At 48.6% G+C, this 26,021-nt stretch overlaps 1 protein-coding gene across 2 annotated transcripts in view; it reads left to right on the plus strand.

Moving 5' to 3' along the window:
• The window catches only part of LOC138467648 (lysophosphatidylserine lipase ABHD12-like), a 981,794-nt gene that overhangs the window by 848,981 nt on the left and 106,792 nt on the right, over window positions 1-26,021 (plus strand). For both annotated transcript variants that reach the window (XM_069607824.1, XM_069607823.1), the window contains exons 9-10: window positions 7,911-7,990; window positions 8,829-8,911. In XM_069607824.1, coding sequence (XP_069463925.1) covers window positions 7,911-7,990; window positions 8,829-8,911 — 163 coding nt within the window. The remainder of the gene's footprint in view (window positions 1-7,910; window positions 7,991-8,828; window positions 8,912-26,021) is intronic.

Here is a 26,021-nt window from a genome sequence, read left to right on the forward strand (position 1 = left end):
TCCTCATCGACCCTCCCAGCCAACTCCACTGTATAGTTTGTGTTTTACACTCAAAGTTCCTTTAAAATTTTTGGTCAAAGGGACACGTTTTATCTGATAATTGACTACAATATACGAAAAAACAGAACTGAGGCCAACGGGCACTGCTCGAACCATTTATACTGCGGATGACGTCGATGCTTGAAGGTTACCACTGAGGGACATTGACGCCGCAGACTCGAGCAGAGGGCTCTCTGGTGGAGACATTTTATTTTCCCCGAAGCATCAAAGCTGAAGGTAAGGATATATCTAAGATGAGGAATACGTGGGAGGAACATCCAATCGAAAGAACGTTACAGTTGGTAAGTAACTTGTTCTTCCCATCTGTGAAAGGTACAGTGAGCAAAAAGCGATGGCTGCGAACTCTCAACGTGGGGCAAAAGACACAGAACAGGTTATCATGCCATGTTCTTTCTGGACAGGCGCGCCTGCTACCTTTTTGAAATTTTTTTGCAAGGAGCTTGTGGTTGGTCACCCTGAGTTGGACTCCTTGCTCACTGTGCTCAGAGAGGCACAGCTCCACCTCACTGATGAGGCCCAACAAGGCTCCTCCCCCTTGTCCTCTCCCCAGCGGACCTTTTAATTTTATTCCCCTGTCTCCCCTCCTCCTTTGCACCATGGACCAGTCCCATTGTTGCATCCCACGTTGGGAGGAGAGCCTTGTTAATCTCGCTCCATGCCCTTCTTCTGCCTCCATATTCAGCAATGCCAGCCCCTCCTCACATGATGTAATTCAGTGTTGTATGCCCTCCAAGTTGAAAAGTAAGCCAGACAGAAATGTCCACTTATATGGAATCTGTTGTGTAATTGGAGCCTGCGTCACTTGGCCCATGTCTCTTCACTTTTGTAGTGTCACCAGAGCCAGGTTCTGGAACAGCTGCACCTGTGCCCCATTCACTGTGATGTTCCCATCAATTCTTGAGGCATGCAAAACATTTTCTTCTAAACCATACAAAGTTAGGGCAACCAGTACATCTCTTGGTCTCGCTCCTGGCTCCCTTCCCCTTAGCCACACTCTAGGCACTCAGTCAATTCCAATGTCTCCCAGCTGTATGTTTGTCAGTAAGTTCCCAAAGCATTGTTTGATCGTAGTCTTTAAATCAGTGTCCAGTATTAACTCACTTAAGCCCTTCATACGAATGTTAGACCTGCACGAATGGTTCTCCAGGTCCTCCACTTGCAGTTCCAAGTTATGTGTCACCATGGCCAGTTGATCCAGAGGTTCACTATTCTGCCGTACCTAATCAGACATTTCCGCAAGGCCCTGTTCAGTGACATCCACCCTCTCCCCAGCACTTTCACCTCCCCTTTAACTTCAATCAGGGAGTTCCTCAGTTCATCCTGCGGCAAAGTAAACTGCTCCTGGAAGGTATTCGTGAGTCTCACTTCCATGTCGTTGCAGCATTCCTTAAGGTCTTCCTTACTGAGAGCCATCACCCCTCTCTCCTGGACGTCCCTTTTCTCCTCAACACCCTTTCTTTTAGCCCCAGTTGTACCCTCACCATACTGCTGCCAGCAGTGCTTCACCAGCAGTGCTCCAGCTGTCATTTCTGTGCAATGTGAGGTTGCCTTCTTTTGGCCGGGGTGCCCTTTTCTTTAGGTTTTGGCATCTGGGTGGCGCCCCCACCTATAAATTATATTCCTTGCCTTCTCGTGCCCGGCAGCAGCTGCCCATCGAGTATATGGGCCTCTCCCCCACTTACCGGCTTCCTATGCTTATGTGTAGTCTATATTGTAGGCTTGCCGGTTCCTCCGTGCACACTGTCCCCCGGTGACTCTTCTCTTTTGCACCGCTTTCACCCATGCCAGTTAGCTTCTTAGAGGGGCGCCCCAAGCCACATCCCACGAGGATCTGCCATACTTTTGCACCCCCTTATACTTCCAACGGGGCCTTCACCCTCCTGTCTCCATCACACGCCGGGAAAGGGACACTGTTCATGCCACAAGGCGTGCTTCCAGCCCTTCTTTCCTTCTCACTCCATTTGCATGGACCGGCACATCCACCTGGCCCTTAGCTCACACCTTCCTCCTCCTGCTATTATTCAGTTGACGGGCCCAGCGTAAAGTGGCCACGTCTATGTCAATCCTGGCAGCTGACTTTGTGTCCCTCCTGTGGCTGCGCGCCTTACCAGGGCCTTTGTTTCCTCCGTCACACCTGTGCCACCTGGATCACTGCTCCTTGCTCCAGCACCGCATCCAACTTTGGGGCCACCTCCTTATTCAATGCCCCACCTCCGATCGCCATGCCGCAGCAGCGATCTGCATCCCGTTTGTCGGCTCCACGTGCCGCCGACACCCAGTCTATGCGGCCAGCGTGATCCTCCCTTTTACACCATGGGGGGGAGGAAAGTGGGCGCACAACTGCTGCAGTAGGTCACCACCTCAGTCCTAGGTTCTGGGGCTATTTCTGACAGCCAGCCCACCTCCGACTTTGAGAAGAGCGCGGCTTACTTGTGGGGCCCAGAGCAGAGCAGAGAACTTTACGTCCTCACTCACTGGTGGCCATTTTGGAATCCACCTTCAACGATTTTAATGCAAGTCATTGATCAGATGTCATGTTGTTCATCATTCATTTAGGTTTGTTTTCTAAACCTCTTCTTTTAGAACACACTTTTCAAATGTCAACAAAATGTCAACAACTCATGGGATATTTCGGAGTCTTGTGTCTTTCAGTTTACAACTACTCATTGCATCAAACAGTTGGTCTCTGTGACTTGATATCAGCACATTTCCCTGATGAGATTGCAACGTTTCCACGGCCCCCTAGTTTGGATGTTCCTCAAACTCTTGATTTCTGTGTGTATATACTCACATTTTATATATGTACATCAAAGAAAGTGCAAAGATGGTGCAAATACAATCATTGACACATTGACAACATTTTAGTCCGTCTTTCTCCTAGACACTCACAGTACCAATTCAGTGTTTTGTCCTAACGACTTCAGACCTGGATTATTGAATAGCAAGACTTCCTCATACAGCTGGTTATTTTCTCCGCTGTCCACTACTGTACTCGTATGCTGATCAAAGGGATTATTATAGGTAAGAGCAACCTATTAGTGATGTACTTGTCCATCATCACGAACGTAGCAAGTCGAGTCGGAGGCCACTAATCTGTGCTTCATACAAAGCCACTCATAGTCCCCTTCCCCATGTTTAGCGTGCCAGTCTGCGACGTCATGTTAAACGCCCTATGACAGCGATTCACTGAGGCGTATCCAACACGCTCCCCTCCATTCCAACTGTTCTTTGGTGGATTTTCATTGGTATAGCTCCTTTCGGTTTCTCATTTTACGAGCATTGTTTACATAATCCCTCTATGGACTGCACAACCCTTCTGGATAGTGCCAGTGGGATCATATTAACGTGTAGCACCCTAGGTAGAAGCACCACTTTACCTAGGATGTTTTAGAATGTATTCTACCCTCCAGAGTAAGCTGCAGTTTACTCCATCCCTCATAGTCCTGTGTGCCTTTCTTCATAATTGAGTCTGTTCTCTTCCATGAAACGCTTTGCTTTTTCTCAACAGTTTGATGCCTAAGCATTTAAATTCCTTTGTTTCACCAAACAAGGTCCGGAGACATGATGGGGAAATCTGAAATCTGTCTTATTCATATTCACTTTAAAATGAGATAACCCCAAACCTGTCCAACAGCTCAAAGGGTTGCCAAGGCAGAGAGGAAAACCAGTAAGTTATCTGCAAATAAGAGCACTTTAGATTTATAACCTTTGTATTTAATCACTGCAACACCTTCATGTCTGTGAATCGATATATAGTGTTATGACGTTGTCCCTTCTGCTAGCCTTGGTTTTGTTGTACAATTAAATCATCTGCTTAGTTGAGAGAGGCATACTTTTTAATACGTTCTGCCTAAAACAATACATCATTCTGGCAGTGGAGTCAGTTTTCTTAGTTCTCCAGTTGTTTTGGGAGCCGAAAAAATAGTAATCTGATTCACCCTTTTCTACATCAAGAAGCAGACCAGAACAAATGATGCCCTCCCTTTGCTGACTAGTGGCGATATGGGATTAAGTTTTCTCAGAAAACCTCCTCCTCCTCCTCGTGGTTCAAATGTGGGCAAAGTGTATGTGTCTTTGCTGTGCTCCAAGTATAACACATATCTTTTCTGTGCCGCGCTTGCATCACTGCAAAGACCTGCGCAGAGAGGCTGTGTGTATTGGAGGTGTGCGGGTAAGGGTGGGTAGGTGGCTATAAGGGCACAGGTTGCCGAAGGAACATCGACACCGAGCAGAAGAAGCAGAGCTGTCACAGAAGACGAAGTTAAGTGTGGGTGTATCATTTGGGATGTGGTGAAAGGGGGAACCCTCCTTCAAAAGAGCGAGTTGGGGTGGGACAAGACAGCGAGCGAAAGAGCTCGGATGTGTTTACTGCACGGAAAATACCCATCTGAGTTCAGTCAATGGATTCACACTCCATGTGAGTGCAGCTCACTCAGAAAGTGTGAAGCAAACTTCTAACACATGGGACCCATCCACAGCCAGTACTGTGTATTCATAACCCAGTGTGAACACCAAATGCCAATCATTTTGCCTCCAAGAAGAACGAAGACCATAGTAAGATTGCTGGCTGATCAGATGGACAGTTCATTCCTGTGGACCTTTCCGCCAACCCATTTGACTCCAAAGTACCTTCAGAGAATCAGGGAGAGCGAGAGTTGGTCCATTATGCTGATTACCTGGAATTTGCCTTACTAAAGCTAAATATCAGTCCCTCCTTTTCGAAAGAGGTAATTCCAACTCCCGTTTTATATACAAGATTCCATAACCAGAGACGAGGGGGGCCACATTTCACTGTCCCCTACAATCACAGAGACACTTCAGATAACATTTCACAGCAAAACATTGTGGGAACTATTTAATATAATCCATCCTTGCATGCCATTACTCTTACAGTTGCAACAGGAGAAGTGTTTACTCTAGACACTTTCTAGCAGATTAAAAGCTTGCAGTTCAACACTTAGTATAAAGCAAAGTTGTCCAAATGTATGTTGCATTTATTAAAAGAATGTGTCTTCATCTGAGCATGGTCCTATTGTGGAAAGCTGCCAAAGGTTTTTGATTGATGTTTTATAGATCTATTTCAAGGGCGCTGGTGTTGCGCCCCTTTTTTTTCTCTGTTTCTGGTCCAGGAGGGCCTCTGTTGCTGCAGCCGGTCCAGGCCACACCCCCAACACCAACAAGCACTGCAGTCAACCGGCCTGGGCCGAAGCCCTTTGGGTTCAAGGGAGCGGGTGTTGCGTCCCATTTCTTTTTCTGTTTCTGGCCCAGGAGGGCCTCCGTTGCTGCTGCAAGACCGGGCCAGGAGCCCCAACACCAACAGGTGCCGCAGTGCAACCTGCCAGGGCCGTAGCCCGCAGAGTTCAAGGTCACAGGTGTTGCACTCCCGCAGGGATGTTCTGTGACAACAGGGTGAGTGGTGACCTACCAAGGTGGTGTCATTCCAGTCTATCTCATCCCTGAGCCCCAACCACTCGGTGTTGGTCACAGTACAGCAACTGAGGATTCGTATTGGAAGCAGACCACAAGGTGAGAGTGGGTGGGTTGAGATAGAGGGTTACAGTGTTTGTGGTGACTGTTGATTCAACTCCAGTTTATGGCCATATTGGAAATTCGGCCATATTTGCAAATTCTCCAGAGTCGCCCGGAGTTCTTTGCCAAACTTTTACCATATACAGTCCACCTCTGATTTTAAGTATGGAAGACCGCTCAGAGTCTAAACGCAAGATCTTCACTGTGAGGCAAAAACTGGGAACTAATCCCACCTCAACAAGTTGCGGAGGGTGAGGCTGATATATCCTTTGCAGGAAAAGACTGCAGCCCTGTTAAGTTCACGGGAAAAGCTTATTTCTTGATGAAAGAAATTCCTTGGGTCTAATCAGGATGCCTTGGGCGGGTGGGGCAGGTGGCAGTGGTTAAAATAAGAGTCCATCTTGGCGGAGTGGCCACCAGCAGCCCAGGGGATTTGATTGGTGCATGTTCTGTAGAAAATCCCACTGCCTGAATTCAAGCCGACCCGTTACTGAATGTGGACCTCTTGATTGCCATAGATCCCTTACCTGCCTCAATAAAGACGGGGGCAAAGACAAGGGCAGTGCAAATGACTCTCAACCAATAACTTTGACTGAACCTCTTTTGCCCTACAAACACTCTGCCACCCTCACTGTCTCCACTAATGTAACCTCCCTCTATTCCACATCAGGGCTGATCAGCCATGAGACGGTGCCACAACCAGCACTAGGTGGGAGATGCCTCATCGGCCCTGCTCACAAGCTGTCATCCTTCTTGGTTATTGGGGGGGAATGCCAACCAAGAACATACATAGGAGCATTTGCCTGGTCCCTGAAATTCTGTCCGTGCCTGGCCCGACCCAAGTGGTTAAGACCCTGCCTATACCTGCAGAGAATTCTAGCCCTCTGGAACTTTTGTCTCGAATGGACCTGAAGGGAGATGATGTACTAGAAGATAGGCCTTCCCTTACCAGTAGTGTTTGGAGTGGCAACACAATTACCTTGTGCTCAGGGAACAGAGCCTTTCTCCGCTTAACCCCATTAAGGGGCCCTAAGCACATGGGCCAATGTCCTATGTCCAATGCCGATCAATTTGTTAAGGAGGTACGCATTCCCCAAGGTTGTAACTGCAAGCAAGTGCTCTCTGAAGTTGCAGATATGAAAAAGCTGTTAATGGTCTTGATAGATGTTCAAGGGAAAGGAGGAGGGGGTCCCATGGGAGTGTCGCATACTGACCTATTGGATGCAACAAGGTCCTATAAACCACCATAGGAGTTATCTGAGGCTTTAGACTCAAATGGACCATACCAATGTATCACCACTAAACAACCCCAGGCCACTACTCATTGCGACCCCAAATTGCGACCCCAATGCACATATTCCTGTGAAATTGACCCAAGTTGAGCAATCTGTCCAGCAGTTCACATTCAGGCAAGCCGTGAAGGCCTCCAACGTCAACACTACGTACTAAACATGGGAAGACAGGAATATTAAGCCAATGGGATTCATGGCTTTAGTGCTGCCAAATATAGAGCAGCTACAGAACCCGTGGGGGGGGGGATGGCCACAGTATTCCTTTATGGGGTTCCTAAATTAGTTCTTAACCAACGTGAACCAAGGGATGCACTCTCTAATAAATGCTAGTACTGGCTCCGTACTGCGAGGGGTTGTGTTTTTGTGACCAGGGAAGCTATAGCAAGTTGCCATAGAGTGTGGAACGAGAGTGACAGCTCCTGCGACTCTGTCAAGTTAGAATTTTGGGATCAGAGAGTGGCTAATGGTGTTTTATATAAAATCAAGAGTCATAGTAGGATCACAAACCATAAGCTTGTAATCAGCCCCCACGCCCCTTTTAGTACCCCCCCCCCCCAAAAAATAACATCGCACACAATACGGTTCTATCTGGCACCAATATAACACCATTGGTGAAAAAGACCAACAGCAGTCAAAGGGCTCCAGACTCGAGGGGCCCAGAACTGTTTTGTAAAGATTAAGAGGGGGTTTCCCCCTGCTTTGAATTACTGTCCCCGATTGTGACCAGTAGGACTTGGGGGGGATAACCAATCCTATATTGTTTTTGTTACGATGTATTTTTAACTTAATTTATTGCTCTGCTATCTTAGGATGTACTTTACTTTGATGGCCTGACTGTCGAATAAAGTTATTTGATGATGACATTTATTTCAACTGACTTCCCCTGCAATGTATTGACTCCGAGGAAATAATCGTACACCAGATTAATTTATACTGTACTTTAGATAGAGTGGAAATGTCTGCTGCGGGGGATGTTTTCTGCCATATTGTTTTTCATATTTTTTGATTTTGTCTTATCAACGTTTTCAGAGACGCCTCCAGATGCTCTAATTTTGGAATCTCCATTCACCAATGTACGTGACGAGGCTAGAAGCCACCCCTATTCTGTGGTAGGTTTATAAATATATATTTGTTCTGTACATCTTTGAAACTTAAGAAAACAAAGTCCAGGCCTAACACTTTGAGTCTTTTGTTCCCTCAAAGAATGGGTTCCATGCAGTGGTCGATGTGTATGGAAAAAAAGTACTGTGACTATGTTCCCAGCTGGCCTGCACCCGCTCCCCACAAACCCCATCGCCACACCCATTCCCACGCGCATTCCAAACAAACACACCTGCTGTTTATGGCAATGTTCTGTGTAGAGCACTGATGTGCAAGTTTCAATTTCCTCCTACACTTTTATTTTAAAACTAAACCACTTCGGAATTGTTTCTTTTTAAAATAAAACTTTAGGAACAGTGAAACTTAAACAGGAAAGAAAATAGAAGGGCACCACTCCCAACCGCTTCCGCCCACTTCGACCACTAGTTGCATGTAAAGCTTGTGACCTGTGCTTGCTCGCATTTGTTCAGCCCCGAGACAATTTGACTTGATACCCAGCTGTTTGTTAGGTTTTCTCACTTTATAGCAGACTTAACTTTACTTAATTAATGTTCTAATGCACAGAGATTGAATGTTTCAGGAGAATTCACTACTTTTATACATCAGATGTTTCTTCTCATAATGAAACATTCCTCCATTTCAGTAACGTTTGGCTTCAATATTTAGTTAAATGTTGTAGCAGCTGAGCAATACATTGCGTTTAATCTCGTGTGCTGCTGTTGAGTTTTTTTGCATATGCATATGTATGAAGTTATTCTTCTCTGAAATATAAAAGAGTTCTATGTGGTAATTGTCAGTTTACATTTTATCAGTGTACAATTTTCAAATCTGTTCATTTTGTTTCAGCTGTATAGGTACTTGCCTGGTTTTGAATGGTTCTTCCTTGATTCCATCACAGCAAGTGGAATTAAGTTTGAAAGTGACAATAAGTAAGTGTTGTTCAAAGCAGTGGAAAGCACTCTACCACGTTGTCGTTCTTAATTTGTGACAATTTTTGGGATTTCATCATGTGTTTATTTCAGAACAACTGCACTGTAAAAACACCACAACAGATTGTGTATTTCCAGATTCGTGTGAATAGATGCACATTTTTGTTGTTGACGCCTCTTTAGTGCATGAGGATAACATGGTGATTAGAAAGTAAATGGTTCTACCAACATTTCTTAAATCGTGCATCCTATGGCCTATGCGGATGTAATTTCTAATTCAATATTTTCATAAAGTGCAAGTGACAAAGTATTTGACAAGAATAAAGAGCACAAACAAGGGTAAAACGGTAGACAAAGCTAAAATGCATAGAATCCTAGATCATAAACTACTAGTGGCAGGTTATTCATGGAAAGCAGCAGCTATACCCAGAGGGTAAGAATAATTACATAAAACCCAGACCACAAAGTATAATTCTTTTGCATATCCCTTCATCAGTTTTAAAAATATAAATCTATATAGATTCACTCTCTTATAGTGCAAGCATTGTATTCCTTCGGCTCAGCTCCTGCCTCAGATACAACAGTAAACACCAGCTTGTTTTTGAAGTATGATCCCATAATAGATAGAGCATGACTGGGCGTCATTGAGTAAATTGTGTTTCCCTTAATATGGGAATCAGAGTTCTAGCTCTGATTCAGGTGTACGCCGGGCAAATAAGCCCAAAATTAAGGAGATTTTGAACTGGTGCTTGGCATGAAAGGCATTGATTTTTCTTCAATGCTGCCTGACCTTCAGGACGTAATCGCTCTTAAAGGGAGGCAATTGATTTTTGCTTTTAGAATGCAAATTCTTTCATTAGGGTTACTTGCCCAAACCAGATATTTTTGGATAGAGCCTGATTTTAGAATGACATTTGTACGATTAGCTGACTTATATCATTCCAGCGATTTCCCCACATTTCATTAGTGGTGTTTTTAATTGGCAAGCTACAGGCAAATCCAGCAAAGTTGGTGATGTCAAATGTTGTGCATTTATTTTCACCAGGAATGCTTTAACGTACCCCGACCAAGGGATCGGAAACGCTCTATTTTTGCCTACGAATTCTTTTAAAATCGATTGTGTCAGACATGCCTTTTGGTTTCTCCAAATTCTTAGCCAATGTAAAACCGGTTGAACAGAAATGTAATTTGCTACGAATTATCCAGCTCCATACATACACCATCATTTGTTGCAGACTGAGGAAATCCAAGCGACCCTTTAAAGAATTTATCGGCAACTTGCAAGCCTTCTACATTCTCACTAACTGAACCCAGCGTAACGTGTTGTGTTCTAGTATATAGATGGCCATGGCTCTGCTCAGCTCCAGATAGCTTAAAACAGAGGTGGCAGACCCCTCTGTGTTGAGCTATCTGGAGCTCAGCAGAGCCATGGCCATTTATATGCTACTCTTGTACATGCAAGTTCTTTCCCCAATTGAAAATATATAGGGGGTAATTCATAGATTTCAGCGCAGAGGCAGCGCACGCGAGCAGCACAGAGAGGGATCGTGCGCCAGCGTGCGCCAGTCGTGTGCGCTAAACAGCATTCTGGTGCACCGCGTATACCGCAGCGCCATTTACGCCCCCAAGAACACCCCTCGCGCAAGGAAAAGCCATCAAAATCCCCAATCCAGCGCAAAGGGCTGCGCTAACCCTGGACCAGCTTTACAGGGCCGCTACACAGCAAACGCTGAGCGGGGAACGTGTATTACTGGGTTTCGCGGGGAGTTTCACACACGGTAGGGCCTGTGCAAATGGGGTACGTGTATAACTGGGGTTCGTGGGGAGTTTCACACGCGGTAGGGCCTGTGCAAATGGGGTACGTGTATAACTGGGGTTCGTGGGGAGTTTCACACGCGGTAGGCCCTGTGCGAGCGTGGTACATGGATTTCGGGGGTGCGCGGGGAGTTTCACACGCGGTAGGCCCTGTGCGAGCGGGGTACGTGTATTTCGGGGGTGCGCGGGGAGTTTCACACACGATTGGGCCTGTGCGAGCAGGCTATGTGTATTTGGGGGGTACGTGGGGAGTTTCACACGCGGTAGGCCCTGTGTGAGCATGGCACGTGGATTGCGGGGGTGCACAGGAGGTTTCACACGCGATTGGCCCTGTGCGAGCGGGCTACGTGTATTTCAGGGGTGCGCGGGAAGTTTCACACGCGATTGGCCCTGTGCGAGCGGGGTACGCGTATTTCGGGGGTGCGCGGGAAGTTTCACACGCAATTTCGCTGTCAGAGCGGGGTACGTGTATCCAGTGGGGTGCGCGGGAAGTCCCACACGTGAATTGGCAGTGTGGGTCCTCCCAGGTGTGCCCTCTACCCCCTCCACGGGCCCTGCAGGCAGCCCACACCACAGGGGACTACCCTGCACCCCTGGTCATGTCCCGCAGGCAGCCCATCCACCATGGGCATGCCCCCCAGCCGGGCCACATGTCACCTTGCACTACTGATCACCAACTCATGTCCCCCTGCACCCCCACACCCCAGAAGTGAGGGGCACCTGCCAGCATGCCCCCATTCATGTCCCAATCATGTCCCCCGTGCACCCCCAACCCCCAGCAGTGAGGGGCACCTGCCAGCAGGCCCCCATTCATGTCCCACTCATGTCCCCCTGCACCCCCACCCCTGAGCAGTGAGGGGCACCTGCCAGCAGGCCCCCACTCATGTCCCCCTGCACCCCCACCCCCCAGCAGGGAGGGGCACCTGCCAGCAGGCCCCCCCATGTCCCCCTGCACCCCCACCCCCCAGCAGTGAGGGGCACCTGCCAGCAGGCCCCCACTCATGTCCCACTCATGTCCCTCTGCACCCCCACCCCCCAGCAGTGAGGGGCACCTGCCGGAGGCCCCCACTCATGTCCCCCTGAACCCCCACCCCCCAGCAGTGAGGGGCACCTGCCAGCAGGCCCCCACTCATGTCCCCCTGCACCCCCACCCCCCAGCAGTGAGGGGCACTTGCCAGCAGGCCCCCATTCATGTCCCACTCATGTCCCGCTGCACCCCCACCCCCCAGCAGTGAGGGGCACCTGCCAGCAGGTCCCAACTCATGTCCCCCTGCACTCCCACCCCCCAGCAGTGAGGGTCGCCTTCCGGAGGCCCCCACTCATGTCCCCCTGCACCCCCAGCCCCCAGCAGTGAGGGGCACCTGCCAGCAGGCCCCCACTCATGTCCCCTTGCACCCCCACCCCCCAGCAGTGAGGGGCACTTGCCAGCAGGCCCCCATTCATGTCCCACTCATGTCCCCCTGCACCCCCACCCCCCAGCAGTGAGGGGCACCTGCCAGCAGGCCCCCACTCATGTCCCCCTGCACCCCCAGCCCCCAGCAGTGAGGGGCACCTGCCAGCAGGCCCCCACTCATGTCCCCCTGCACCCCCAGCCCCAGCAGTGAGGGGCACCTGCCAGCAGGCCCCCATTCATGTCCCACTCATGTCCCCCACCTACATGACATGAAGATGCACAATCATGGCCCACTTCTACACCAAAATACCACAGCACGCCACCCCAGTCTTGAGACGCAATGATTTCCCAATCCACCCCACACTGACATGCCTATCTCAAGACACAAACCAAAAGTCAACTATGTACATCAACACATGTCCGTCACACACACACACACTGCTTGGCATTGATTGTGTAAACCCACATTTTCACATGCATGAACCCAATGAGCGAATCACACACATGGAAGTAAAATATCAAAATGTATAATGGACAAAAATAAAGCAATGAAATGAAAGCATAAAAAAAATAGCAAACATGAAATGAAAAGCATGTCCAAAAGATGAGTAAATGAAAAGTATAACCAATCCAAAGAAATCCAAAAGAAAAATAGTCCAAACTCTCCCTCCACCAAAGCAAATCCAAAGGAAACGTAAAAAGAAAAATCCATTAATCCATGTTCAAATCCAAATGAAAATTTCAAATAAATCCATTGTGCAACTCTGTACAATCCATTGTCAAGGGTCCATGAGCCCAACGAAAGAAATGAAACCTACCTAAGAAAAAAACTATATACAAATGTGTGGGGCATAGTCCAATCACCCCAAATCAAAGGAAAACGAAAATGAAACCTAACACTAAAAACTATTTACAATGACGGCGGGCTAGTCCGACGGCTCACTTTTCGATGTCCCGGGCCAGGGCATCATCGAACTCCCGCTCAATGTCCTGGAGGCGGTCCTCTTCCATGGCCCGAGGGTTCGCAGGGACGATGACATGTTGACCTCCAACTCCCTGCAAATTGCCTCGAGGCACTCGGCCCGCCTCAGTGCCCTCCGCATGGAGTTCTCCACCCTGACCATTGTGAGCCGTGCCTCTTCCGCCCGCCCCCGCTCCGCATCTATGGCATGGCCCAACCGCTGCCACACGGAAGACACTTATAATCCTGGGTCCTCATGCCCTCTGGCCGATGCCTGCCCCTCTGATGTCGATGGCCCCGACCCATCATGGCTCCCACCTTGTTGCTGCTGCTGCTGTGCCTGTGCCCCTGCTCTTGCTGCCTGCACGTCCTCCTCTGGCTGGGGTGCAGTTGTCGTGGTGGCCACCCCTGCTGAACGTCCGACTCCTGACTGTGGCAGGGATGTGTCCTCCTCCAGCCTGGCCGCTGGGTCAGAGGCAGCTCCACAGGGTACCCAGGTGATACATGGGTGGGAAGATGGCATGGAGGACGATTGGCGCATAGGGTGTTCAGGTGAGGAGGGGGTCAGAACAAGGTCCAGCAAACGGAGGAATCCAGCCCTGGTGACCAGTCCCAGTGGGTCAACGCGGTCAATGAGGCATTCGAGATGACGTGCAGTGTCTTCACGAAAACACTGCAGGTCACCTCGCATGCCCCGTTGACGCAACGCCATCCCTCTCAGGACAGGCTCAACCCGGTCCCGGATAGCCACGTCCGCAGGGAGAGGAAGGCCAGTTTTTGTAAGCGGATCCCCTCCCTGAAAACTGGTCTGGACGTAGGCATCCCTGCTGGTGCGGGATGATGCAGTCACAGGATCGGGGACAGGATTACACACAGGCAACTCCGCGGCAGCCTGTGCTGCCTCCTGTCCCTACCCCTGCACTGCACCACTAGCACCAGTGGAATCCCCTCCTCCAGACCCCGTGTGTATCCCTTCCACGGCCTCCTCCTCCACCAAACCCCCCACCAACCAGGATGACTCTGTGCCATCTTCCTTCGTCGGACTCTGTGGGGTCTCAGCTGCCCCTTCTGCTGCCGAGGAGTCCACCTCCAACCTCTGCCTCTTGGACCTACCCTCGGCAGCTGCGGCACCAGACTCCTCACTCCCCGACAAGATGGCAACCTGGGAGGGGAGCCGGGCCTTGCGTCTCCAGCTGCTGGTGCGATCCCTGCCGCTTTGCTCCACAGCACCCTCTCCGCCCTCTTCATCAGTTGACACTGCAGACAGGGAGAGATAGAACACAGGCAGGCATCAGGGCACTGGAGAATGGACTGATACACACATGACAGTTGTACATGAGTGTCAGTGTCAAACTTCAGACATGGCATCACACTCCCCAACACACATGTCATTTCAACTCACACACATGAGCAATTCAACAGCATTATTGCACCAGGCAGAACCATCCATACACAAACAACAGCACGAGCAGCCAAAGGTGAGCCTGATGACACATGAAACACAAGGAGTGCACAACACATGCACACAGGCCACCACACTTACATGCATGTGTACATCTCCACCAACTGTCGCAGTGATGAGATCACCATCCATGTCACATCTGCCATTCAGCCTTCTACATGTCAGTGTCACATGCATCCATGTTGCATCACAGTTGCACACTTGTCAAATACACACACATGCACATGTACACAGTGCAGATACATGCAGCTGGAACCACCATCCATGTGTGACAACACAACCATGCCAACGTACATACACAGTAATTCAAACATGTGTGCTCCCACACCTGCGTTTGGCCTGCATGCTTACCAACACATACACCATCCATGTGTCTCACACATGAGAGGACTCGCATGTGTCAGCCTCACGCCCCTGTACATACACATCCATACATGGCCCTACAAAAACACATGTGCAACCTGCACACTACTGGCACACCACAACACGCACGGCGTCCAATCAGTATGCATGTACACTTACCGCTCGACTCCAGACGGGTCTGCCTCTCAAGAACCTGGACGTGGAGCGCTGGGCGTGTGCGTTCCAGGACCCTCATTTGGTGGTCCGACAGGAGGCCCCGGCGCCCCTTGGCATTCGCTGCCTTCAAGAGGTGCTGGGCCTTGTCGAGGGTCCTGGACCTGAATTCCTCCCAGCACTTCCGGACATGTTTAATGTCGCGGACTGCCACCCCCGACTGCCACCCCCTCCTCGTTGATGGCAGTCACGATGTCCATCCAGATCCTGGTCCGTCCTTCATTGTCGGCGCGCAAACTTCCAAAGAGGGCATCATACTATTTCAGGACTTTCTCCACCAGGACACCAACTTCCCTGGCACTGAAGCTGGTGGGCCTGTAGCCTCTATGGCTGGAGGTTGCCAGTGGTGTCAGATGGTGTTGTGCCCCACATGGCAACCCCAGAGACCGGTGTGGGTGGGCAACTGCGTCCTGGTGCTGGGCTGTGGAGCGATGGTATCCCAGTCGGGAGTCTTCAGTTCCAGCAGGGGTGGTCACAGCAACTGCACCCCTGGCTGACGTGCAGGCAGGAAGTAGCAGGGCACCTGGACAGCAGGCAGTCAGGCAGCAGCAGATGGCAGGTGGGAGTGTGCTCAGGGGTCTGGGGGGCAGGAAAATGGCCTTTTGGGCAGGAGCGTGGTCTTCCGTGTGTATTTGCGTGGCCAGCTTGATACGGAGTGATTTGGCACGTGAAAAAATTGCACATCAGCGTGTAATTCGAGGAAAGGCCGTTAGCGCGTAAGCGCGTCAGTGACGTTAGGCACGCAGGCGTTGCCCACAACACGGGTGCATAGTGAATCAGCACGTGAGAAAACTGCACGTCACCGTGCTATTGGAGGACAGGGCCTTAGCGCGTAAGCACGTAAGTGACGTTTCACGTGTGGGCTGGTTTAAAAGGTACGAGTATCACGCTATTTCCTTGGGGTTGCGTGCACGTGTGCTTTTGTTTTTGGGGTGTCTGTGCGTTGCGTGACCTGTCATCTTCCCCCAGGGGTCACATACAGCCTTGCTAGAGCACTAGGGTACGAATTCCATCTAGTACCCTACCCCTTTCACCCCAATTGCCCAGGACAATTGTTTACTGCAACTCCCAAACGCACAACAACATCAGTCCCATGGTTGGGAGGCAAAGGTGGCCGACCTCCAAAAGGTGGGCGTGGCAGGGGATGTGGCCAGGATTTGCAGGGTGCCCCTAGACCCCCGTGTGTGGAGGACCAATCAGGGACACCCATGGCCCCCCCCATGGTTGTGGGAAACGTAGCTGACACCATCCCAGCTCAGCCCTTGTTGGACCGGCCCATTTTGGCACCTGAACCGGCACAGGATGACTCCCCGGCTGACTTCCAGGTCAGCAAGTCTAAGCCACGTGTGGCGGTACAAGTTGCTGTCACCAGGCCACGTGGATGTGGGGCAGCAATGTCATCTGCTGCCCCAAGAAGGCAGGGTGGGGAGGCTGCAGGGGCAGCTGCAGCTCTATCCTCCCCAGCTCTGAGTCTCCCAGCCGGGACAGTGTCGGTCCAGGTCCATCAAACCGACGTTGCCCCTGCCAACATCACCCTGCAGCCAATGCCTGCACCAAGACATATGGTCATTGTGCATTCGCACACTTCTAGTACCCAGTCCACCTGCGCTTCTGCCCCTACTGACCAGAGCGGCGTAAGCCACTCAGGATCTGCACCACCTTTGAAAAGGAAGGGTGCTCTGGCCCTACAGGCTGAGACCCCAGTCACGGCTACACACTCCGGCACGTCAAGGAAGCCTAGCTTTAATGACGCCGAACTTGATGCACTTGTGGCCTATGTGTCGGCACATAGCAGGCGAAATGGTGGTGACTGCACGGTGCAAGACCACACCTGGTCAACGTAGGACACACTGGCAGACCATCGCTGACCACATTAGTGCCCTTGGATTTGTGAGGCGTACAGCTGATGATTGCTACAAGCGGTGGAATGACCTGAAACGCAGAGCAAAGAACAAGCTGGCCTCAAGTCATGCCTCTACTCTGGTGACAGGAGGTGAGTCTCCACCAGAGGACAACCAACTCACTGAACATGGGTCTGTTGCTGGAACCTTCATCACAGAGGAACAGATCCAAGGCGTGGGAGACCCACCAGATTACGACGCATTGTCCGGTGAGTGCCCCTGCATGTGTGTGTAATCCATGTGTATGTTGTTTGGGTGACGGGTTCTGATTGAGTGCCAGGTGAGGGTGTGTACTCCTGAGTGGTATGGGTCACCCATGTACTTCCTCCAAAACATTCACCGGCCTTGGATTTGGGTATGACAGTATACCTTCTGCCCACAGTAGCCAATTAGCGCCACATTACTGCAGTTTCCCTTGAACTGTCATCTTGCAACAACATTGTTCTGAATTTTTCAGTGTTCATTCAGGCTGATTGTTTCAATTCTCCCATTTTTGCAACGCATTTTTCAGCCCTAATGCCACATATATGACATGCTTCTGTCATTGATTACACCCCACATTGGCCCACATTTGTTGCCTTGTTATGTGAATGATTAGACCATTCAGGCTGATTGAGTATTGGTCTGCTCACATTAATTTCTGGGGCCTGTTTGAATGTGGAACATGATAGTTGTTTCCTGTCATGTTCAAGTGACCAACCATCGGTGTGTACATCTGCCTGCGATCACTCTATTATTGTACACTGGATGTGTTGCAGTGTGTGGCACATGCATATTTTGTCACACTATTTAGCATTTTTCATCTCATCATGTCCATCTCACATGGATGGGTGACAGTACTCATTCACTGACATATGGCTGTACTTGTCAAATGTACCATGGCTAGGCTACATGCCATCTGTGTGCTGGCATGTGTCATGTATGTGCATTGGACATGCCACTCACAGGCTAATGTGTGATGCCAGTGCTACCCAGCATGAAGCAAATGTGTTGCTTTTCCATCTTGGTGTCCTCAGTGTCTGCTTTTTGCCTCCCCTTCCAACTCATTGACAGTGCATGCATGCCAGGGTTATTGTCATGTGGGACATGTGTAAATCATGTACTGGATCTCTGGCTTGTCAGGCCTATGTGTGTGCTATGGTGCTCATGCCTGTTTCCATTTGTTGTCTTTCATGTTTTTGCAGATGATGACGCAGTTGATGCTGTTGAGGTTGAGGAGATGGTGCAGACCCAGGAGGAATCTCAGGCACGACCGGGCACCAGTGGAGGACGTGGTGTTGTGGTGGGTGAAAATCCAATCTTATTGCAGACCATACTGTCCAGGGGTGTCTCTGGTTGCACCTCCCCAGACCTCTATGATTCAGGTGCTGAATCGGATGATGAGACTTATGTGCTGTCGCAGGTGAGTGTTTCTGGCAGGGATTCTGTTCTGTCCAACCCACCTGCACCAGGGGTAGAACCCTCTATGGGGATGTCAGTGTTGGTAAGTCCGCCTTTGGCGGTTACAGATGCAGGGTCACACACCACAACATCTGGGCCAGCAGATCAGAGGGGGAATGCAGTCCTGCAGCCTCAGACAGTGCCGGCACAGCAAGGTGCAGATCGCCTTGCCCCAAACAGGTGTGGTGCCCGCCGACGCGGTGGCCGTACGCCACCAGGCAATACTGTATGGGAAAACTCCATGTACGGTATAGCAGCACAACAGGGAGCATCAATTGAAATGATGGCTCAGGCAATGGAGAGAGTGGCCACTTCCATTCTCCCCCCTGAAAAGCAGATGGAGCAATAACAGCAGGCAAAAGACTCCATTTGCCAATCACACAGGGAAGACATGTTGGCGTCCAACAGGGACCGACGGGTGGCACTGGAGACTCTGCGGGAAGCCATTTCTGTAGAGTCACAGGGCCACAGGGAAGCCCTGAGGTTAGAACTCCAGTTCCTCAGGCAGACTCTAAGTGAACTTGAGGCTTCCCTAAATTTAAGGTCAGAACAGCAGCTGGAGCAGCTCACACGTTCGCTCTCAGCTGAGCTGCAGGCAACTCGGGAGGAGTTCCGGGCATCACGCGAGGCCATGCGTGCAGAAATGCAGGCAACCCGTGAGGTGCTGCATGGGGATCTCCGCACTATCATCCTCCAGAATCAGACCTTCAACACCCGCATGCTTGCTGCCATGGAGGACCATAGCAGGGCTTTGCGTGGGCTGCCTCCCATAGCACCACCACCTCCTGATGCAGAAGCAGAGGGTGAAGAGAGTGACAGCAGCAGTTCTCCCACAATAGCGTAGCCGTGCAGGCCATGAGCCCATGGAGGTATTTTTTTCCCGCAACATCCACGCAGGTGGGTGTTGGTGTGCACCCTGTCCTCGAACCTCCTGGGTGCCCCACCCTGGCCCCCACATGGCCATTTTTGATTTTTTTTTTACAATGTGTGTTGCCTTGTGTGGCTCCCGTGGGCATCCACTGTGTATTCCAGCTGTGCACATGCAGGCTTGTCCTGTCTTTGGGTTAGATTCTTGGGTTCCTGACACACACACACCCCTCCTGCTTCACTTTCCATGGGCTTGCAAAGGGTGTGACCAAGTGACAGTGACTTACACAGTGACATTGGGCTCCCATGAGCTGTGTGGGCAGACTGTAGTCAAAACTGTGTGTACATCCCTAGTGGGGATTGTTGTTGTATTGAATACTGCATGGTGTATTGATATGTGCTTGTGCATCCAGGTTTTCCTCCTTATTCACAGGTACCTTCTTCATGTCTTCACAAGGCCGTCTCCTTTGCGGATGCAGTTCATGTTGTATGCAGTACACTGACACATTTTCCTGACGTCAACACTCTGCAGTTGGAAGGGGTGGATGTGCTGGCTTATTCAGGTTGTAAAACCTGCACTACTTTGATTTGGTACTGCCATATTTTGGCAATGTTTCATCCTGTGTTGCTGTATTGTGTTGCTGGTAAGTACTTGGTCATGTGTGCTGTTTGTTATTGATTACTGGGAGCATATTGTCTGTGGCCTGTTTCCATTTGGGATTGTGCACTTTGTGACACTTGTGTCATGTGTTGTGCATTCCTTTGTTTGCTTTCACATTGCATGACATGCCATGATGTGTTGGGTAGCGGAGATGGGGAGGTGTTGGGTGACATGGCGCTGTTTTCATGTTCTATTTTGCAAGCGGGTAGTCATTCATGCAGCATAAATGTGTGTCTTTTTGTGACACAGCATTGGTTGTCTTTAGGTAGGTAGGGATGCACACAATGTAACACTTCCAGGTGACCAATCTCAGGCTGGTATGGTTGTGACAGTTGACTGTCCCTTATGTCATCATCATTGATTGTCAGCTGGTATGTGCCAGGGCTGTGTGCACTCCACAGGGGTGTGATTTTAGGTGAAGTAATTAGCCACCAGCTGGGTACGGGCTGCCTCACCACGTGCCCTTTCCCCTCCCATGCGCAGTGGCCGTGCATGTGGTTGGGATGTGGGGGCACCACCATGTCCATCGGCAGGCACCGGCGGGTTGCAACGTTGTGGAGGACACATGCTGGCACTATGATCCTGCACACAACCGGGGGCCCGTATAGCAGCTACCCACCAGAGCGGTCAAGGGAGCAAATGCGTGACTTGAGCACTCCGAATGTGCGCTCCACTATGCCCCGGGTTGCAATATGGGCTGTGTTGTATCTTACCTCGGGTGGTGTGGTGGGGTTCTGAATTGGCGTCATCATGTGGGTGCTCGGATGGTAGGCACTGTCCCCTGGGGAGGTGATGATGGGTATCATTAGTGGGGTTGTGACATTACTCAGTATCTGACATGCATGCATTTGCAGAGGCATCTATACTCACCAAGCAGCCATGTATCGCCATGCCGCCCAGCTTCTAGGTCCCGGTTTAGGGTTGACATTCTGTAAATGAAACTGTCATGAGTGGACCCTGGATAGTTGGCATATACTGAGTTGATGATTCCCTTGGCATCACATACTACCTGCACGTTGATGGAATGCCAGTGCTTGCTCAGTTGCCCTGGGAGGACGTAGAGCCACATGGGTGCAATCAATGGCACCTAGCACTTTGGGGAGTGTGCCGCCCCGTAAAAATCCTGGACGGCAGCCTGCCTTTCCGCAGGTGTTCTGGACAGGTATATGTGCCTGCGGACTGATGGGCGTGCAGTCATGATGGCCAACACCTGGTGTAGGCAGCGTGACTGCATGGCCTGTGACACACTCCCCACTATGGCACTTGTCCGCTGAAGTGAACCAGTGGCCAAGAAGTGCAGTACATTGAGCACCTTTTCCAAAGGGCTCAGTGCTTGGGAGCACAGGGTGGGTGATGTGAGGTAATCCTCCCACTCACTCACCAGGTCAAGTATTGTGTGAGGTGGAAACCTGTACCTCCCATACACCTGGTCATCAGGCATCCCAAAAAGGCTGGTCCTGGGTGTAAAAATTCTGGCCCTGACTATCCTCCTCCTGCGGTGTCCCACGACCACTGCTGCGAGGAACGGTATATTCATCGTAGCGTCTGAGCTTGTTTGTTGTTTGCGCGCACTTTTATGCTGCGCGGGTCCGCATACGCCTGCTTCCTGCTGGCGTACGTGTTTCCGGATTAGCACGTCTTTTTTGGCACACGCGTTTCCCCTGTTCGATTCCATGAATACGTGTTGTAAGCACGCGTGTGGGCGTTCCGCGCATTTGCCTACTGTACTTCCCCCGTAACGCCCACATTTTCACGCGTTGTTACGCCTACTTTTGTTGTGTGCGCCACACCATGTGCGCTTTCGCTGTGCGCGAAGCGCACGCCATTTGACGTGTGCGCGCACGTGCACCACGCAGGATTTTAGCACACATCCCAGTATTTACATGCGTACGGACTTCCATGAATCGATGTGCGTGGCTTTCGCACGCTTGCACTGCGATTTTCGCACTTGCGCTGCGATTCGCACGCTTTCGCACGCTTGCGCAGACATTTTTGGCGCACATTAATTCCATGAATCGGCCTGATATTGTGTTCAATGTTTAATACATTTTAATCAAAGGCCAACATGCATTTTAATTAAAATATACAAACTGATGGACTATATATGGAAATGTATATCACTGCCGATATACACCAACTTATGTTCTTGATCCGTGGCTAAGTCAGCAGGCATGAAACGTTCTGCTTAAAACATAACTTTAAGGTGGGGGAGCTCAATATGTAGTTTCTAGTTTTGTATGCACACATTCTACATACTTGAATGCAAGCCTTTTTCTAGTGTACAACGAAGCTAAAACACCTCTGATTGTATAGACACTTTATCTGTGGTAGTGATAAAACCAAACAGTTCCAATTAATGTCACTTCAAAAGTGCTTTCAGAAGCTTTAAGGCCCGAATCATGCAATATCAATAAATGGCTTGTTTTTAATGTTTCACATAAAACAATTGCACTTTTGTTTCTGCGAAATCACGCAAGAAAGTAAAACTGAATCAAAATGTTCATCGTAAATTATGAGCAATTTGTGTTTGAGCCCATCAAAACAATGTTTAAATTACTCTGGTTCTCAGATTGGTCTCATTCATACTTATAAAACTGCCTGGGTTTTGAGTGTATTCAGATCTTTATATATAAAAGCATGTTTCCATACTCGGTTGATGCAATTCATCAGTGTTAGTTTGTCGTCTGCTGTCCAAATGGCAAAGTTCACCTCTGTACAGAAACATTACTAAGCATTTTATTACACGGCCACATTAGTGGCCGTGTAGTTATGGTTAAGTTGCTGTTTCCATAGGAAGAGCACTTCCTATGGAAACAGCCGAAGGCCTTACTTCCAAGACTGTAGGCCCTGGCCACAACCACCGCAGCATGTCACACCCATGGATACACCCGTTGTATTCCGTATTGATTTCTAAATTGTGGGGAGTGTGTCCCAAAGGCCATGCACCCAACAACAAAGTTGTAAGTACTCGACGTGCAAGCCACTGCACACCCATCCCATGTAATATCTATGGACATACAGCTAGGAGTGAAGCCTCTGGCCAGAAGCAGTGAAGGATACCACACTTATAGAAAAACCCCCACTACCACATATCACTGAGGTGGTTGTGGGGAGACCCTGCACTCTTGGGTGCATGACCAAAGGCCATGCACCCAATACCAAAGTTATCGTATAACCAACTTTGTATATAGTGAAATGAGAAGGCACAATGGTTCCGATATGCTGTGGTGTTTCTGGCCAGGACCCAGAGTATTGACTGCATGCCCAAAGGCCATGCACCCAAGACTGAAGTAATAAGCAGTTGAGTTATAAGTGAACATGGGAGTGGTGTAATGCGCTAGTTGTGTGCACGCCCTAATGTCTTGGCTGCAAGGCTGCAGACGATGGTCCCAACAGTACATTTATAAGTACCTAATTTACAAGGACCATGGTTTCGATATGCAGCAATGGTTGTGGCTAGGAACTATACTCTTTCTACCTTGGTCGTAAGGCGTAGGTCGTAGGTTACACACTGAAGATGCAAGGGCCAGCCTCCAGCCACTGCAGCATATTACTACCATAGATTAGACGTGTGGATTTGCATGTGTAGAAAAGGACTGCCAATATACTTACTCCTTACTTTGTTCAGAATCCACATATATTTTTTAAATGCTTTTCGTACTTAGCGGAAGTATCCCTTTTTTAATTTCTGTGATAAAAGAAAAAGGTATGTTAGTCTTTGCATTTTATGAAAACTTACTACATTGCATAATAGACAGTTTACCTTTTTTTTTACCCTCATATTTAGTTTACAAACCAGTGCACTGTGCCTTGTGTTGTTTCTGTGTTTGCTTTTCTAATCCTTGGCCCTGGGGAAAAAAAATCCTTGTCGGATGAAAATAAAACCTTCATTTGCTATGGTACTACCTACTTCCTTGTTTCCTTTGAGTGTTTCCTTCATATTTCTGATTAATTTTATGTTTGTTGCCTTCCTGCCGATTTTTAACAAAATTTAGATACCTGTAGGCGTATTCTAAGTGTGCATTTGTTCCTACAAATCTGTGATATTCATTTATTTGTGTCATTGTTATATCCTCTTGGGCAGTTAGATACCTATTGGCGTATTCTAACTGTTTGTAGTCTTTCACATAATTTTTTGGCAATCTTGAAGTACACATTATTTATTAAATTTTGGCTTTAAGAAGATTAAATACGCATTTGTAAGATTAGCTGGCAATCTTTGCTTTAGAGTAATGGTGCTATCATTACATTCAAACCATCCACATTTCTTTTTAATGTATGCAGTGTAGTGTCCGGCATTGGTTGTAGCTCCTGCATGGTAGATTATACCTATTGTTGTAAAGGTTTTCTTTCCAACTGACACTTGACCGTGTGTGAATCCAGTCAGTTTGCAGTTGTTTTTGGTACCATCTGCATTATAACGTAGAATCATACGTATTATGTAGGCACTATGTGATTGTATCAGTAAGGTGGAGCGATTGTCTGAATTGCAAATAGTACATCATCTGCCATGGTTTGCATTCTGCACTAGTTGCTGAAATGGAATGCTTTCACAATTTGAATGGAAACATACACAAATCGCTCATTTGGGATTTCTTCCTGTATCACATTGCTACAGAGAGTGCATGTATGTTTCCACATGTACGAAATCTGGAAGATTTCATTTACAGGTATGCTTTTGTTTTCCAATACTAATAGTAAGTACATTAGACATTATTGTGGATCTTCTTGTGAGTTCAGAGTGAATCTCACCATTCCAGCACAGTCGTCCAATTCTTGCCGTATTCCATGAACACTGTATGTGTTCTTGTTGCATTCCTATGAAGCACTAACTTTTGCAAACACAATTGGTCTGTACTGTGCAAGTAAATATTGTTAACAATTGGTGGCAATTGAAATAGAATATTCATTGCTAAATTTGCATAGCAACTTACCCCACTTTCATTTGCAAATTTGAATGGACCAGCTAGTTCTGTATTTGAGTGCATTTTTCGGAATTTCTGTTCCTTCTTTGCCGACATCCCTGGTTTACATTCCCTAATAGGTTCTTCTTTGTTTGTGGTAATTGCTGAAACTTTAGCTTCTTTTCTTTTCTTTGAGGAATTTGCTGTTGGATTCTGTTGCATTTCTATTTCATTTAGTTTTCTTTTACCACGTTTTACTTTATCTGGAACAGGATATTGTTTCAGATGAGGGGTGTACAGTGAACGCAGTCTATTGTATTCTAGAATGCAAGGAATATCGGCTTTGCCTTTACTTGCATCAAAGTTCATTAGCAACAGACTGTCAAGTGTACGTAAGCGTGATAATGCTACGTAGCTCATGCCTTCCTTAAAGACTGTGTTTCCTATGTCTATCAATGCTTTATCTAGGGTAAGACATTGGGATTTATGAATGGTAACTACATATGCAAGAGTTAGAGAAAATTGCTCTCTATGTACATACATGTCTTTGAAGAGAAGGAATCGAGCAATTGAGCGCCCTATCCTTTTCACTTCTGAAACTTTATCAAAGCGAATATTGACAAACTGAATGTTGCTGTCACGTGGTTATGATTGAAAGCCAACAACTGTACCTAGTGCTCCATTAACTAGCCCTTGCTCGATGTCAAGGTTACGTTTAAGCATTACTCTACAATTTAAGGATAATTTTAATATTTTTTTCAACCCAGCTGTGTTGCAGATTGAATTTTCTAAACTATGTAGTCTTGTTGTGGCTTGCTCACACATGGGTACTGTCATACCATGTACGTCTAGTTTGTCTGTGGCGCTAATTTCCATTATTGGTTGCATTTCTTTAGTTAACATTGTTTCATTGAATTTGAAACAGCTTGCAAGAGTTGGCATTAAGGCCATACAATTGACATTTTTGGGCCCAATGTGTTCCATAAAATCAGTTGCACATGCATTATCACCATAAAGTGCATGAATGTGCCAGTTTTTCAATACAACTTGTGCTTATTGCGATAGTACACCAACTCTAATACTTTTTAAGATGTTGGCATAAGTGAGATCTGCAGATTGCCGCATGTTCT

The sequence above is a fragment of the Ambystoma mexicanum genome, chromosome 4q (genome assembly GCF_040938575.1).
Source record: "Ambystoma mexicanum isolate Mex_15411 chromosome 4q, UKY_AmexF1_1, whole genome shotgun sequence".
NCBI classification, from domain to species: Eukaryota; Metazoa; Chordata; class Amphibia; order Caudata; family Ambystomatidae; genus Ambystoma; species Ambystoma mexicanum.